General features: G+C 38.2%; 2 protein-coding genes across 2 annotated transcripts; one reads left to right on the forward strand and one right to left on the reverse strand.

Annotated features, from left to right (window-relative positions):
- The first annotated feature begins 385 nt into the window (after positions 1–385).
- Positions 386–1,324, forward strand: LOC133764239 (olfactory receptor 9G4-like). Its single transcript, XM_062197913.1, has one exon. It carries the CDS (start codon positions 386–388, stop codon positions 1,322–1,324), a length of 939 nt encoding a protein of 312 aa, XP_062053897.1.
- Positions 1,325–13,166: 11,842 nt separating this feature from the next.
- Positions 13,167–14,084, reverse strand: LOC133764240 (olfactory receptor 9G19-like). The gene has a single exon (XM_062197914.1). The coding sequence runs from the start codon at positions 14,082–14,084 to the stop codon at positions 13,167–13,169; it is 918 nt and encodes a 305-aa protein (XP_062053898.1).
- Between the last annotated feature and the right edge of the window lie 437 nt (positions 14,085–14,521).

Consider the following 14,521-nt stretch of genomic DNA (forward strand, 5'->3'; position numbering starts at 1 on the left):
TTTCCTCCCTCCTCCTCTCTCTCTTTCACCAGGTACCAAAGTTCTCCTTCCCTCAGTCAGACCAAAGTCAGAAAGCTATTAGTAACCTATGTGAGCTGTATTTTTCTCATCTATTTGCAGGAGACTGGCTTTGCATAAAACTGGTGATGTTAATTAACTCTAATTTAAAAGTGAAAGCTGTAATTTTGTAATCAGTGCTGACTCCAATTTCAGGGGTCATCCAGAGTCACAGACTGAAGTCCCATGATTTTTGATTGTAAGGATAAATATCCACAGACCCTCTTCTAATTGTTGACATAATTGACACCTTTGTTCACTTCTTTTAATTAAAAAGTCACTGCTATCTTTTCCTCCTCATGTTACTCAGCCTAGCCTCTTTGTGGACATGGAAGAGGGAAATCGCACCTTCCTGACTGAATTCATCTTGGTGGGCTTCTCAGCAGACCCCCGGTGGCAGCCGATTCTGTTTGGGGTATTTCTGATGCTCTATTTGCTAACCATGTCTGGGAACGTGACCCTGGTTATCCTAATCTGGATGGATTCCCGTCTTCATACACCTATGTATTTTTTCATAGGTGGTCTGTCCTTTTTGGATTTCTGGTACACCTCTGTTTATATCCCTAAAATCATGGCCATTTGTGTTTCTGAAGATAAACGCATCTCCTTGGCTGGATGTGGGGCTCAGTTTTTCTTTTCCTGTGTGGTAGCCTACACCGAGTGCTATCTCCTAGCAGCCATGGCATATGACCGCCGTGCGGCCATCTGTAACCCTCTGCTTTATTCAGGTATCATGTCCACGTCTCTCTGTGCTTGGCTGGTTGCCGGCTCCTACATAGGAGGATTTCTGAATGCCATAGCCCATACTGCCAACACATTCCGCCTGCATTTCTGTGGTGCAAACATCATTGACCACTTTTTCTGTGATGTACTACCACTGGTTAAAATGTCCTGTACAGACACCCGGGACTACGTGAAACTTCTTTCATGTATGGTTGGCTTTACTGTCTTCTCCTGCCTCCTTGTCATCTTCATTTCCTATTTCACCATCCTCTTGGCTATCCTGAGGATCCGGTCAGCCTCCGGAAGGCGCAAGACATTTTCCACCTGTGCCTCCCACCTCATCTCTGTCATGCTCTTCTACGGATCCTTGCTCTTCATTTATTCACGACCTAGTTCCTCCTACTCCCTGGAGAGAGATAAAGTGGCTGCCTTGTTCTACACCATCGTCAACCCACTGCTCAACCCTCTCATCTACAGCCTGAGAAACAAAGATGTCAAAGAGGCCTTCCGGAAAGCAACACAGAGCCTGTGGCCACGAACTTGAAGTTATGTTCTATGGCATTTTACGAAGTTTAGGCCTGGAGACGTGTTTTCATGACTTTTATAGTTTAATTTCATTTGATGAATTTTGACAATGTAATATTGGGCAGAACGCTGTTATTTCGCTGTGATGTAAAAATTTTTAAGTCAATTATATTTGCTTAAAATTTTGAAATACGATATTTTGCCTCTTTTTGGTACTGGATTTTTCATAAATTTCATCCTTTTGGCTTTCTTTGGGAAGACTTTGAAAGAGACATCCTCATAATACTCATCATATAACAGATAACAGAAATTGAGCTAATTTAGGGATGAGCTAAAATGTAGTCCTTAGAAGTCTTCTTCCAGATTATATTTCTTAGAAATTATGCTACTATCCAGTTGAAACTGTAATATAGAGTTTTGAGTATACTCTGATCATTAAAACAAAATAAACTAATTAACAAATAACACATCTTCTATTTTTCATTTCTTTTCATAGAAAAAAAGATTTAAAAAAATCTGGTTCCTTAACCTTTAATGAAGAAACTTACTAATATTCACTTAGCACTGATTTGAGAAATTTTTGTCAATTTATAATTGAGATGGAGTGGAATAGAACATAAATTTCCCAACTGGTACCAAATTAGGACATTCTCTGTGCTATACCCATGAGATTTGATCTTCCCTACGTAGACATCTTGCCTATCTTGTTCATGACATGGGAGTTTGCTGAACCTATTATATTTATTTCAGTAAGATGAATTTAATATCAGGAAAGTCATAACATAGTTGGCATTTTAATATATTTTTAGGCAATGTTCTTGAGATCTAAGAGCTGTTCTGGATACCAAGGTAAAGCAATGAGGACAAAAAGCTTACCCTATTTGAAGGAAATTATTCTAAAAGGGAAAAATACAAATAAGCAAGCAAGCAAAGATAGATATACAGTCAATGATAGATGCAGCTAAAAACTGATAATGGTCTAAAGATGAACAGGGAGAGGAGCTAATTAAATTTAGAGACTATAAAAAGAAAACAGGAAACCATATTTAAAAAGGGGCAAAACCATATTTAAAAATGGGCCAGCACAGTGGCATAGTGGCCTAAGCCTCTGCCTGTGGTGCCAGTGTTCCATATGGGTACTGGTTCTATCCCAGCTGCTCCTCTTCCTATCCAGCTGTCTACCATGGGATGGGAAAGTGCTGGAAGATGACTCAAGTGCTTGGGCCCTTGCATCTGTATGAGAGACCTGGATAAAGCTCCTGGTTCTTGGCTCTCCCTCTCTCTGCCTATAACTCTACCTATCAAATAAATACTTGATTGATTTATTTGAAAGGCAGAGTTACAAGAGGCAGAAAGAGAGAGAGAGAGAAACAGAGAGAGAGAGAGAGAGAGAGAGAGAGGTCTTTCATCCACTGGTTCATTCCCCACATGGCCACAATGGCTGCAGCTGGGCCTACCTGGAGTCAGGAGCTGCCTTCAGGTCTTCCAGACTGGTGCAGGGGTCCAAGCACCTGGGCCATCCTTCATTGCTTTCCCAGGCCACAGCAGAGAGCTGGATCAGAAGTGGAACAGCTGAGACTTGAAGCGGCACCCACATGTGATGCTGGCCCTGCAGGTGGCAGCCCTACCTGCTATGCCACAGGACTGGCCCCAATAAGTAAATATTTTAAAAATGGACAAAGAAGATTAATAGACAAAGGAAACACTCATCAAAGAGAAGATGGATAGAACTGGAGAAATTATTTGCAAACTATGCATCTGATGAAGAATTACTATCTAGGATCTATAAACAGCTCAACAAACTCAACAAAAAGAAATGTGCAAAGTATATGAACAGGCATTCTTCCAAGGATTAATACAAATGACTAATAGACCACAAAAAATCCTCAGGATAACTAGTGGTCAGTGAAATGCAAATGAGAACCATAAAGAGGTTTTACCTCACTCCAGTTAGAATGACTGTCATCTCCAAATCATAAAATAACAAATTCTAGCAAGGATATGGATAAAAATGGCACTCTAATACACTGCTGGTGGAATGTAATCCAGTACAACCATTTATTGAAGACAGCACACAGTTCTCAGAAATCTGAAAATAGATCTACCATACGACCCAGCCATCCCACTCTTGGAAATTAACCAAAATAAATGGAATCAGCATATTAAAGAGTTATTTGTACATCCGTGTTTATTTCAGCTCAATTCACAATCTTTTTTTTTTTAACTTTTATTTAATGAATATAAATTTCCAGTGTACAGCTTATGGATTACAATGGCTCCCCCCCCCCCCATAACTTCCCTCCCACCCGCAACCCTCCCCTCTCCCGCTCCCTCTCCCCTTCCATTTGCATCAAGATTCATTTTCAATTCTTTTATATACAGAAGATCAATTTAGTATAAAGATTTCAACAGTTTGCACCCACATAGAAACACAAAGTGAAACATACTGTTTGAGTACTAGTTATAGCATTAAATCACAATGTACAGCACATTAAGGACAGAGATCCCACATGAGGAGCAAGTGCACAGTGGCTCCTGTTGTTGACCCAACAAATTGACACTCTAGTTTATGGCGCCAGTAACCATCCTAGGCTGTCATCATGAGTTGCCAAGGCTATGGAAGCCTTCCAAGTTTGCCGACTCTGATCGTATTTAGACAAGGTCATAAAAGACAGAGTGAGGATAGTAACCAATGATCCTAAGAGTGGCATTTACCAGGTTTGAACGATTATACAGCATTAAGTGGGGAAGAGGACCATCAGTACACACAGGTTGGGAGTAGAGCCATTGGTGGTAGAGTAGAGGTTATGATTACAAAGGAATGAGGCCCAAGTGCACTAGACAGGGCCTAGAACAAAGGACAGAGTCATTATTAGAGGAGCTAAGAAAGGTGCTGTCTAAGCAACAATTAAGTTTTCTGATTGAGAGGCAAATAGAACCTGATAGAAGGGGCTTGATAATAATCTGGTGGGCTTTAGGCCTTGTAAATTCAGAGGCCCAGACATATCTATCTCTTCACATGGGGTATATCCTAAGGGAGGTGTGAACCTCCTAGGGGAAGGCACTCTGTTGACTTTCATTACTTGGCTGGCCTGGGAGGAGAGCAGGAATCTGTAGGATGCACAACTTAATCTTTAGACCTTATAAAAGAGGTGGCTAACATTTTTCAGCAATAGCATAGCCAAAATAAGAACTTAAATAATAATCTCATAGCTAGATTCACTTCGCCATCAGCGAAGTATACAGTAAGTAGAAAAAACCTCCCTTTCAGACCAAAGGGAAAGAAAGTTTTAAAGTGAGAATATAATTTTCCTCATGGGCATTGTCTACCTTAGAAAAACTACTACAGAACATGCCTGTGACTATAGACTTGTAGTTCAGGCCACCGAAGATTAGAGATGGGACACGGGCACTCCCTTGACTTGCATCCTCTGGTCTGCTTTAACAGAAACCAGGAGGAAAAGAAAGCTAGGCATCAGAAGCAATGGGTGGCAGGCCTATTAATGGCTGATCTGTACAGTGATCTGCCCTCAAGGAGACCCAACAGGCCAGTCCACTGCAGTGGCTTTCAATGTGGTAAGCCTGGGCTTCAGCAGAAGTCAGCTTGTGAAGAGCCCTGGCAGCTCTGCCAAGAGTTGGATCACTGGAAATGGACCTGCCCTGGAGTCGAAGGATGCCCAGGTCAGAGCCACAGATCTTATTGGCTCTAAGCTGAAAAGCCCTTCACTCAGCCTAACTTCCAAAGTGACCACTGCAGCTGAGGGGATGGTCAAGTAGGGTCAGCAACATTGCAGGCAGAACTGTAAATTTCTTGTTAGAGATGCCCCCTGCCTTTACCTGGCCAATTCACAATATCTTATATATGGAATCAACCCAGATGTCTATAAAATGATGACTCAATAAAGAAAATATGGTGTGTATACACAATAGAATAATACTCCATCATTAAAAAAATGAAATCCAATCTTTTGCAACAAAATGGATACAAGTGGAGACCATTACACTTAGTGAAATAAGCCAGTCTCAAAACAATTAATAGCACATTTTCTCTGATATGTGGTGGTTAACACAGAATAAGAAAATATATAAGAATGAAACTGACATCTTATAATTTGTTACTATTTTTAGCTTGTATCTGTACTCCTATGGAAGAGTATTCTTTCTAGTTTTTCTTGTTGAACATTATGGTTACTGGTACATTAAGCCTGTGATTATAAAATAAATTGTATTTCTGTTTTTGCAAAAATTAAAGGAAAAAAGGAAAGGAAGGAAGGAGGAGGGATTAAGAGGAGGGAGACTGTATGGTTATCTTCTTAGAATTGTATCTATGAAATGCATGGAATCTCTTTATATTAGTAAAAATTAAAATACTCTATAAATGTCTAACAGGTGTTGAGAAAATATTAAATATCAGCAATTATTAGGGAAATGCAACTTAAAAGAACAAGATATGTTATATCATACCTGTTAGAATGGCTATTACTAAAGACATAAAAAATGAGCTTTGGGGAGGAAGGGAACGTTGTACACTGGTGCAAATGTGAATTAGTACAGCCATTTGGGAAAACAGTGTGGCATTATTTCAAATGCTAAAAATAGAATTACATTGGGGCAGCAATCCTACAAACATGAAATTAATATATCAAAGAGATATCTTCAGTCCCATGTCCATTGCACCATTATTCATAATAGGAAAGATATGAAATCAACCATAGTGCCTGTTGATGGATAAAGAAATTACACGAGGAAGCACTCTTCAGCCTTAAAACAGAGTAGGATTCTGTCATTTCTGACAACATGGGTGAATCTAGAAGACAGTGCGCTAAGTGAATGAAGGCAGACACAAATGACCACTAGGTCTCATATGTGCAATCTAAAAAAGTTGAGTATAAAGAAGTTGAGCTCATACAAGTGCAGAATAGCACAGTGGTTGGGAGGGCAGTAGGGGATGGCCCAAGTCCATGGCCCTGCACCTACATGGGAGACCAGGAGAAGCACATGGCTCCTGGCTTCGGATCAGCACGATGCGCCGGCCACAGCGCTGGGGTGAACCAACAGAAAAAGGAAGACTTTTCTCTATGTCTCTCTCTCTCACTGTCCACTCTGACTGTCAAAAACAAACAAGCAAACAAACAAATAAAAAACATAGTGAATATAGTTAATAACATTTTATCACATATTTCAAAATCACTTCAAGAGGATATTTTAAATCTTTTAACCACAAAGAAATGATAATATGTGGGCAATTGATATTTTAATTAGTCTGATTTAATCATTCCATGATGTATACCTGTATCATAACAGCACATTTTATGCCATAAATACATGTAATTTCTTGTAATTTTAAAATAAAGTTTTAAAAATATAAATTTAGACATTGTCTTTCTCATTTCCAGTTAGAAATGGGCAAGTTGTTCAGAGTTTATTAAAAGTTCAAAGTTTCTTGTGTTTTATAAGATAGTATCAGAGCCGGCACTGTGGTGCAGCATATTAATACCCTGGCATGAAGCGCTGGCATCCTATATGGGCGCTGGTTCGAGTCCTGGCTGTTCCTCTTCCGATCCAGCTCTCTGCTATGTCCTGGGATAGCAGTAGAAGATGGCCCAAGTCCTTGGGCCCCTGCACTCATGTGGGAGACCCAGAAGAAGCTCTTGGCTCCTGGCTTTGGATTGGCCCAGCTCCGACCTTTGAGGCCATATGGGGAGTGAACCAGAGGATGGAAGACCACTCTCTCTGTGTCTCTACCTTTCTCTGTAACTCTGTCTTTCAAATAAATAAAATAAATCTTAAAAAAAAAGAGGGTGTCTTCTTCCACAAGCACAGAAGAAGTTCTCTTCTCAGTAACTTTACAGGGGTCTTTAGCAAATTTATTATAAGTTCCAGGAAGAGAAATAGATGGAGAATAATGGTCAAATTCAAAGGAAAAAAACATCCAATTATACTAAACTAAAAAAAATCTGATGTCTCCTTTACTCTGGAATCTATAGTCTACATCTTCTTTTTTAAATTTTTTTTTCATTTATTAAACTTTTATTTAATGAATATAAATTTCCAAAGTACAGCTTATGGGTTACAATGGCTTCCCCGCTCCCATAACTTCCCTCCCACCCACAACCCTCCCCTTTCCTGCTCCCTCTCCCCTTCCATTCACATCAAGATTCATTTTCAATTCTCTTTATATACAGAATATCAGTTTAGTATATATTGGGTAAAGATTTCAACAGTTCGCCCCCATATAACAACACAAAGTGAAAAAAATACTGTTGGAGTACTAGTTATAGCATTAGATAACAGTGTACAGCAGAAGAAGACCTAAATGAAAGATCTCTGTGAGTGAGATCCCAGTGGAAAGAACGGGGCCATCAAAGAAGGAGGCACCTTTCTCTGAAGGGAGGAGAGAACTTCCACTTTGACTATGACTCTATCGGAATAAGATCAAAGTCAGCGAACTCTAAAGGCTTCCATAGCCTTGGCAACTCATGACTAGAGCCTAGGGAGATTACTGACGCCATAAACAAGAGTGTCAAATTCTTAAGTCAGCAACAGAAGTCACTGTGTACTTACATCTCATGTGGGATCTGTCCTTAATGTGTTGTCCAATGTGCAGTGATGCTATAACTAGTACTGAAACAGTATTTTTACACTTTGTGTTTCTGTGTTGGTACAAACTGATGAAATCTTTACTAATTATATACTGAATCGATCTTCTGTATATAAAGATAATTGGAAATGAAAAAAAAAACCTGGTGTTAAATTGGAAATGGCATAGAAAATTAATTAATTTTTAAAAAAATGTTATGTAGGATCTCTGTCTTTAATGTGCTGTACACTGTTATCTAGTCTACATCTTCTAAAATATACTTTCTATTTATTTGTAAAGTGGAAGGATTTTAGATTCATTAAATTTTGAAGATCTGTTTCACTGCATGAATGTCCATTAAGACTCTCAATGTAGGTCATAGAATGATTTTCTTTGGAAAAAATGGACTTTGGTGCAGGGATTTTAATCCCTGTCACTGTATATTACTAGACCATCAAGCCTCTTATTCTCTGTGAAAAAATCCACTGCACTTTTTTTTAAAAAAGTTTCTTAAAGAATAATACTATTTATTGAACAACTATTGTAATGGTTTGCAGTTTGCTTTTTTTCCTCTTCATAGATTTCTTCTAGGAACCGGATGAAGAAACAGAAAATAACTGGAAAATATATACCTTAGTGGTGAAATTCCCTGTGATAACACAGAACTCCATCCACCTTTTCAGGTGGCCTTTCAATCATTTCATGCAGGCAGATCTTAGAGCCAGCTATTAGGTAAACATTACAGTGCAAGGATTTCTGTTGGTTTCACTGAAATTAAAATCAGTTATATCATTATTATTATTAATTACAGAATCCCTGCCAGCATCATAAGGGGGGATGAACCTGGATCTCAGTGAGTGCTTTGTGGAAAGAAGTATTCCAGGAAGTTGAAATCTAATGCAGTCTAAGTTAACCCTAGTGAAGTTGGTACAGCCATTAATTTATTAGTCAAACAAATGTGTATTGAAAACCCAGAAGCCAAACGAACATTGTGATTTTTAAAAATTTAAAACAAACAAGGATGTAACCCTTATCTTGAAGAAAGATAAGTTAATGGAAAAATGTAAATTCAAGCAAGACATTATAATGCCATTTCTTGTGTAGTTAAATGTAAAGGATAAAGATGTGAAAAATGATTATCTTCTGTATTTTCTATTATTTTTTTCTGTGAACCTAAAATTGCTTTAAATTAATAAAGTATATTTTAAAAATTTGTGGAATTGTTTTCTTGCATGAAAGAAGTTGAATTTAATAGGGACTGAATATGAAGTTTAAGGTTGGAGGAACTTTCGTTATTTTCCTCTGTATTCTTCAGTATTGTTTGATCTTATTTTAGTTGCATGTTATTATATGCTACCTATGCTGCCTATATAATAGACATAAGAACAAAATTATTTCTCCTATTTATAAGTACATATAGTAAAATGAATACATTTTTATTATCTATGGCATATATAAAACGTTTGCCTTGTATTATTGGGTATTCAAATGGGGACAGTCAATGATCACATTCCAACTTCAGTATAACAGCAAAGTCACTTTCTTGGAGAATTCTTGCATTCTGTGGTGAGTGAAAGCAAAACCCTATCTGTCTCATTCTGTACTTGGAGCAGCACCAACTCTCAGCCAGGCTCTGTTTCTCTAAATACTTTCAAAGAGCTGGCACCTTTCAGTATCTATGGCCAAGAATCTCTGCTTTCTAGAACAATCTCATGCATTGCGCTTTGAAAAATTACATGTATTAGTGGATGCAATTTTCCTTGTCTGATCCCTATTCTGTAAGTACCAAGCAAGCTAAATCCACGTTGGCTTTCATTCACTTGTGTATATATTCCTTCCCTACCGTGGTCCTCCTACAAAACATCTAGTAGAGTATCATTTGATAACTATTTGTGAAATGATGTAACTGATTAATACTAAGATTCAAAATTGTTTCCAAAGTATTTAATTTGAAGAAAGGACAGCAAAGAATGGTGTGTCTAATGTTTTCTCATATGCATGTGTGTATCTAACAAAACTCATTCTTTATATCATCTCAAATCCTTTGGAAGGAAACACAGGGACAATTAATGATGACCATTGTTAGAAAGGCAAAGGGAGATGTGGGATATGATGATTGCTTAGTTCTTTTTTTTTTTTTTTTTTTGACAGGCAGAGTGGACAGTGAGAGAGAGAGAGACAGAGAGAAAGGTCTTCCTTTGCCGTTGGTTCACCCTCCAATGGCTGCCGCGGCTGGCGCGCTGAGGCTGGCACACCGCGCTGAGCCGAAGGCAGGAGCCAGGTGCTTCTCTTGGTCTCCCATGGGGTGCAGGGCCCAAGGACTTGGGCCATCCTCCACTGCCTTCCCGGGCCATAGCAGAGAGATGGCCTGGAAGAGGGGCAACCGGGACTGAATCCGGCATCCCGACCGGGACTAGAACCCCGTGTGCCTGTGCCGCAAGGCGGAGGATTAGCCTGTTGAGCCACGGCACCGGCCGATTGCTTAGTTCTTACAGCACACCCACTTACATCCATTATTTGAGCTCAGTGACTGATTGTTACCCAATTATTTGAATAAATAACAGGAAAGATTATTTGAATCACTCTAAACAAATATGAGAAAAACAAATTTAGCAAGGAAATTTTTTAAAGATTTATTTATTTATGTGACAGCCAGAGTTACAGAAAGAGTGGAAAGAGAGAGATTTTCCATCCACTTGTTCACTCCCCAAATGACCGCAATGGCTGTGGCTGGGCCAGGTTGAAGCCAGGAGCCAGGAGCCTGTTCTGTGTTTCCCACATTGGCACAGAGGCCTAAGGACTTGGGTCATCTTCTGCTGATTCCTCAGGCCATCAACAAGGAGCTGGATCAAAAGTGGAGCCCATAAGGGATGTTAGCACTGCAGATGATGGCTTAACCCGCTGTGTCAGAGCGCCAATCCAGTAAGGAAATTTTAAAGAAAGAAATGGATTGATTGAAAACATAAATGGAGAAACAAAACAAAACTAGACTCCCCAAGCCAGAGGGAATTCTCCAGTACATAGCCTTTGGACTTCACCTGGCCCATGGAATCTCCCAGGGCTCATGCTGCTCACTTGAAAGTGCACCAAGAGGTATCCTTGCTCTCCTTCCTGTTAGAATACTCTATGTACCTGGATTTGCCAGGCTTCATTTTTTTTACAAAAATAAACTGTGTGTGTGTATGTTTAGAGAGATCCTATTTGTTCTGTTCTCTGCATGACACAGAATAAATCAACTACAAAGTGTTCATTTTTAATTGAACATTATAATTTAAGAAATATTTTGCATAGGGGAGATAAGCATAAACATTTGTACATTAAAAACATTAACATATTACACTTCATGTTCCTAAAAGATACACCTTGCAAACCACTTTTTCTTAAGAATTTAAACTTAATTTTGACTTGAGTTATGAAATACACTTTGCAATTTATACAATAGTTTCAAATTAATGTTGATGATTCTTTAAATAATTAAGTGGCATAATAGCAGGTGAAACATATCCTACAGTGAGTAAAGGTGCTTATTGATAAATTTGCACTGAAACACACTCTAAAACATGTTTTAGAACATCAATGCCATATGTATAATTATATTTTATTGTGTTGTTATTTATTGTTTTGTGCCTTGGAATTATTATTACCTGTGTTTATTTTTTACTAGTATCTTGAAAATACTTTATACATGATATGAATTTGTTATGACCTTCCTTACAAAAAACAATAGTAACACACTTACATCACACAAGGTGACATGATATGCACAAATATTGATTTTAATTTGGAGAATGGAACTTGGTTGATTCTCCTAAAAGGTTTAGAATAGAGGTTCTTCAACAGTAATTTGAATGCCCTTCTGTAGTTACACAACAGGGTCTATGATACCTGGATAGTTTAGGAATAGATTTGTCACTTCAGTTTTACTTTTTGTAACTAGTGTTTCCTTCCGTAATGATGATTTTTCCAGTTTCTCTCAAGTGGTGTAAAATAACTGATTGTCACTGTAATAAAGTAATTGGATCCATCAGCATTTATTAGAAAAACACATTTATAGGAATTTCATCATCATTAGTGGGAAATAGAATCTATCTTTTAGGAAATGAGAAATTGAGTTGGCAGAGCTTCCCAGTTCAAGCACCTTGGAATTACACTGCCAGACCTTTTTCTACTGGATTGCTCAGTGTTACAGCCAAGACTGACTTTACCCCTAATCTTATGTTCCAAGTCACGTGCCTGGCCATCACTGTGGATCAGTCTTTCCTATTCTGTGTGGAGCCACTGCATTTTCTCGGTCTATTTGTTCATCAGTTACTTGCATTTTCTTTCTTTAAAGCCTAAACCAAAACAAACAAGAACCTGTCTATACTTTATATGTTACATTATCATAGCTGTAGTTTGAATATTCAGTAAAAATTAAATGCCATGTGCCGTATGTATCTTTTTGTTTTATCACTGTAAGTATTATATTGCCTTCGTAAAATTTTCTTTGCAGAAATGTGTACTTAGAGTTTATTTTCCAAGTTACCTTACTTCAAGGTATTACTATTTTTTATAATAATTTTGTTTTGATGCCTAGAATACCAGCATTTGGAGATAGAAATCATTGTAAGTTCACTCCTATAAAATAAAGAGCAGACCATGGAGTTACATAGTAAATCACAGAAATCATATTTGTGGGATCTTGATTGATTATTTAAAGGAGGAACTCATCTAAGGTACATACAGGTAAGAAGGAACATGTATTCTGGGTCTCATAGGTATTCAATTATCCCTTGGATGTTTCTGGATGTCTCTCCTAACATTAACTGGGCAAAAACATACTAGTCCCTTAAGGGAATATAAGTGATAAATGGTATCTAATTATTAATCATAGGAAAATATTAAAAGCTAATTAAACCTATCTGTTCTTATTTCTAGGAAGTAACTACATACATACTAGTCTGTGTTTTACCAGACAACAAAGTCTGCAGCTAGTAACAACAGGTTATTTTTTTGTCCTTTTCGAAGTCAGAAGATTACTTTTTTGGTTCATGTTCTTTATTTTTAACCCATAGTATAATGAAATTCAATACAAATCCTTATAATTTATATTGGAATTTTATATCCTAGGATCCTATAATTTACTTATATCTTCTGCACTGTCAAATATTAAAGTGGAAACTCTTTAACCTATATGATAAAAATCCCTGATTCTGATGGAACACAGCAACAGCTCTGCTTGAAATACAAATAACCTTATCAAAGACTGTCTTTTCTTCTACGTAGAAGGAAAACACCAGTTTTACTTGAAGAGTTTATTCAGAGCCTCTTTCACATCCTTATTTCTCAAGCTGTAGATCATGGGGTTCAGCATGGGAAACATCACGGTATAAAACGTAGAAACTATTTTGTCTTTATCCAAAGAATAGCTAGATCTAGGGCGAGAGTAGATGTAGAGAATGGAGCCATAGTATAAGGTCACAGATACCAGGTGGGAAGAGCAAGTGGAAAAGGCCTTGAGGCGGCCCTGGGTGGAGCGGATCCTCAGGATGGTGGCAATGATAATGAGGTAGGAGGCCAGGATGAGCGCAATGGGGGTAATGACATTGGAGGTCAGGAGAAAGTACATCAGGGCCTGGTAGCCTTCCTTTCGGCCACAGGCCAGCTTCACGAGGGGAAGCAAGTCACAGAAAAAGTCATCAATAACATTGTCATGGCAGAAGTCAAAGGAAAACGTTTTTCTGGTGATGATAGAAGAGTTCACAAAACCACCAAGGTAAGAGGCTGTTACCAAAAATGCACATAGTTTGAAGGACATGGCTTGGGCATAAAGCAGTGGCTTGGAGATGGCCATGTAGCGGTCATAAGCCATGGCAGCCAGCAGGTAGCACTCACTGTAGTCCAGCCCTGCAGAGAAAAAGAACTGGGCCACACAGCCCGCGAAGGAGATGCTTTTGTCTTCAGAGATGCAGGTCACTAGGATCTTTGGAGTGTAGACAGAGGACAGCCAGAGATCCAAAAAGGACAAATTCCCAATGAAAAAATACATGGGTGTGTATAGGCGGGAGTCATTACAGATCAACACTATGAGGATGGTATTTCCTAACACAGTTAGAGAATACACTACAAGGAACACCACAAACAGGACCAACTGCATCACAGGGTTTGCTGTGAAGCCCAGTAGGATGAACTCAGTCACTGTGTGATTGGTTCTCTCCATGATGTAAGGTGTCTCATGTAGGAAGAGAGAAAAGGGGAACTTTTACCTGAATCACTCTGCTGAATAAATGGACAGCATGTTAAGTAAATAATCCAACATCATTGATAATCCTTGACATCTAAGAACCAAGAATCTAGGTGCTCAATTATGGAATTTTCATTGTGTAACTATAACTAAGTAAACCAAGATTCCATTGAATAGGATTTTTTAAGGTACATAATAAAAACTATAAATGAACATTTAGATTGTTGCCTATCCTTCTAGGTACCTAGGAAAACAGTTTGTTCTCAATGTTTGATATTAGCATTAATAAATAACAATATTAATAAGTAGAATTATTTCTGAGTCAAATTAAGAAGCATGTAAGATTGTTGCATTCGGACTTTTGCTGTTAATACTTAACTAAAGTTCAGTGACTTCATATGGTTAAATCTCAT

Source organism: Lepus europaeus, chromosome 7, assembly GCF_033115175.1.
Source record: "Lepus europaeus isolate LE1 chromosome 7, mLepTim1.pri, whole genome shotgun sequence".
Classification (NCBI taxonomy): Eukaryota; Metazoa; Chordata; class Mammalia; order Lagomorpha; family Leporidae; genus Lepus; species Lepus europaeus.

Excerpts from the sequence above, each read along its gene's own strand:
- LOC133764239 (XM_062197913.1), top strand. The coding sequence starts at position 386 with ATGGAAGAGGGAAATCGCACCTTCCTGACTGAATTCATCTTGGTGGGC.
- LOC133764240 (XM_062197914.1), bottom strand. The coding sequence starts at position 14,084 with ATGGAGAGAACCAATCACACAGTGACTGAGTTCATCCTACTGGGCTTC.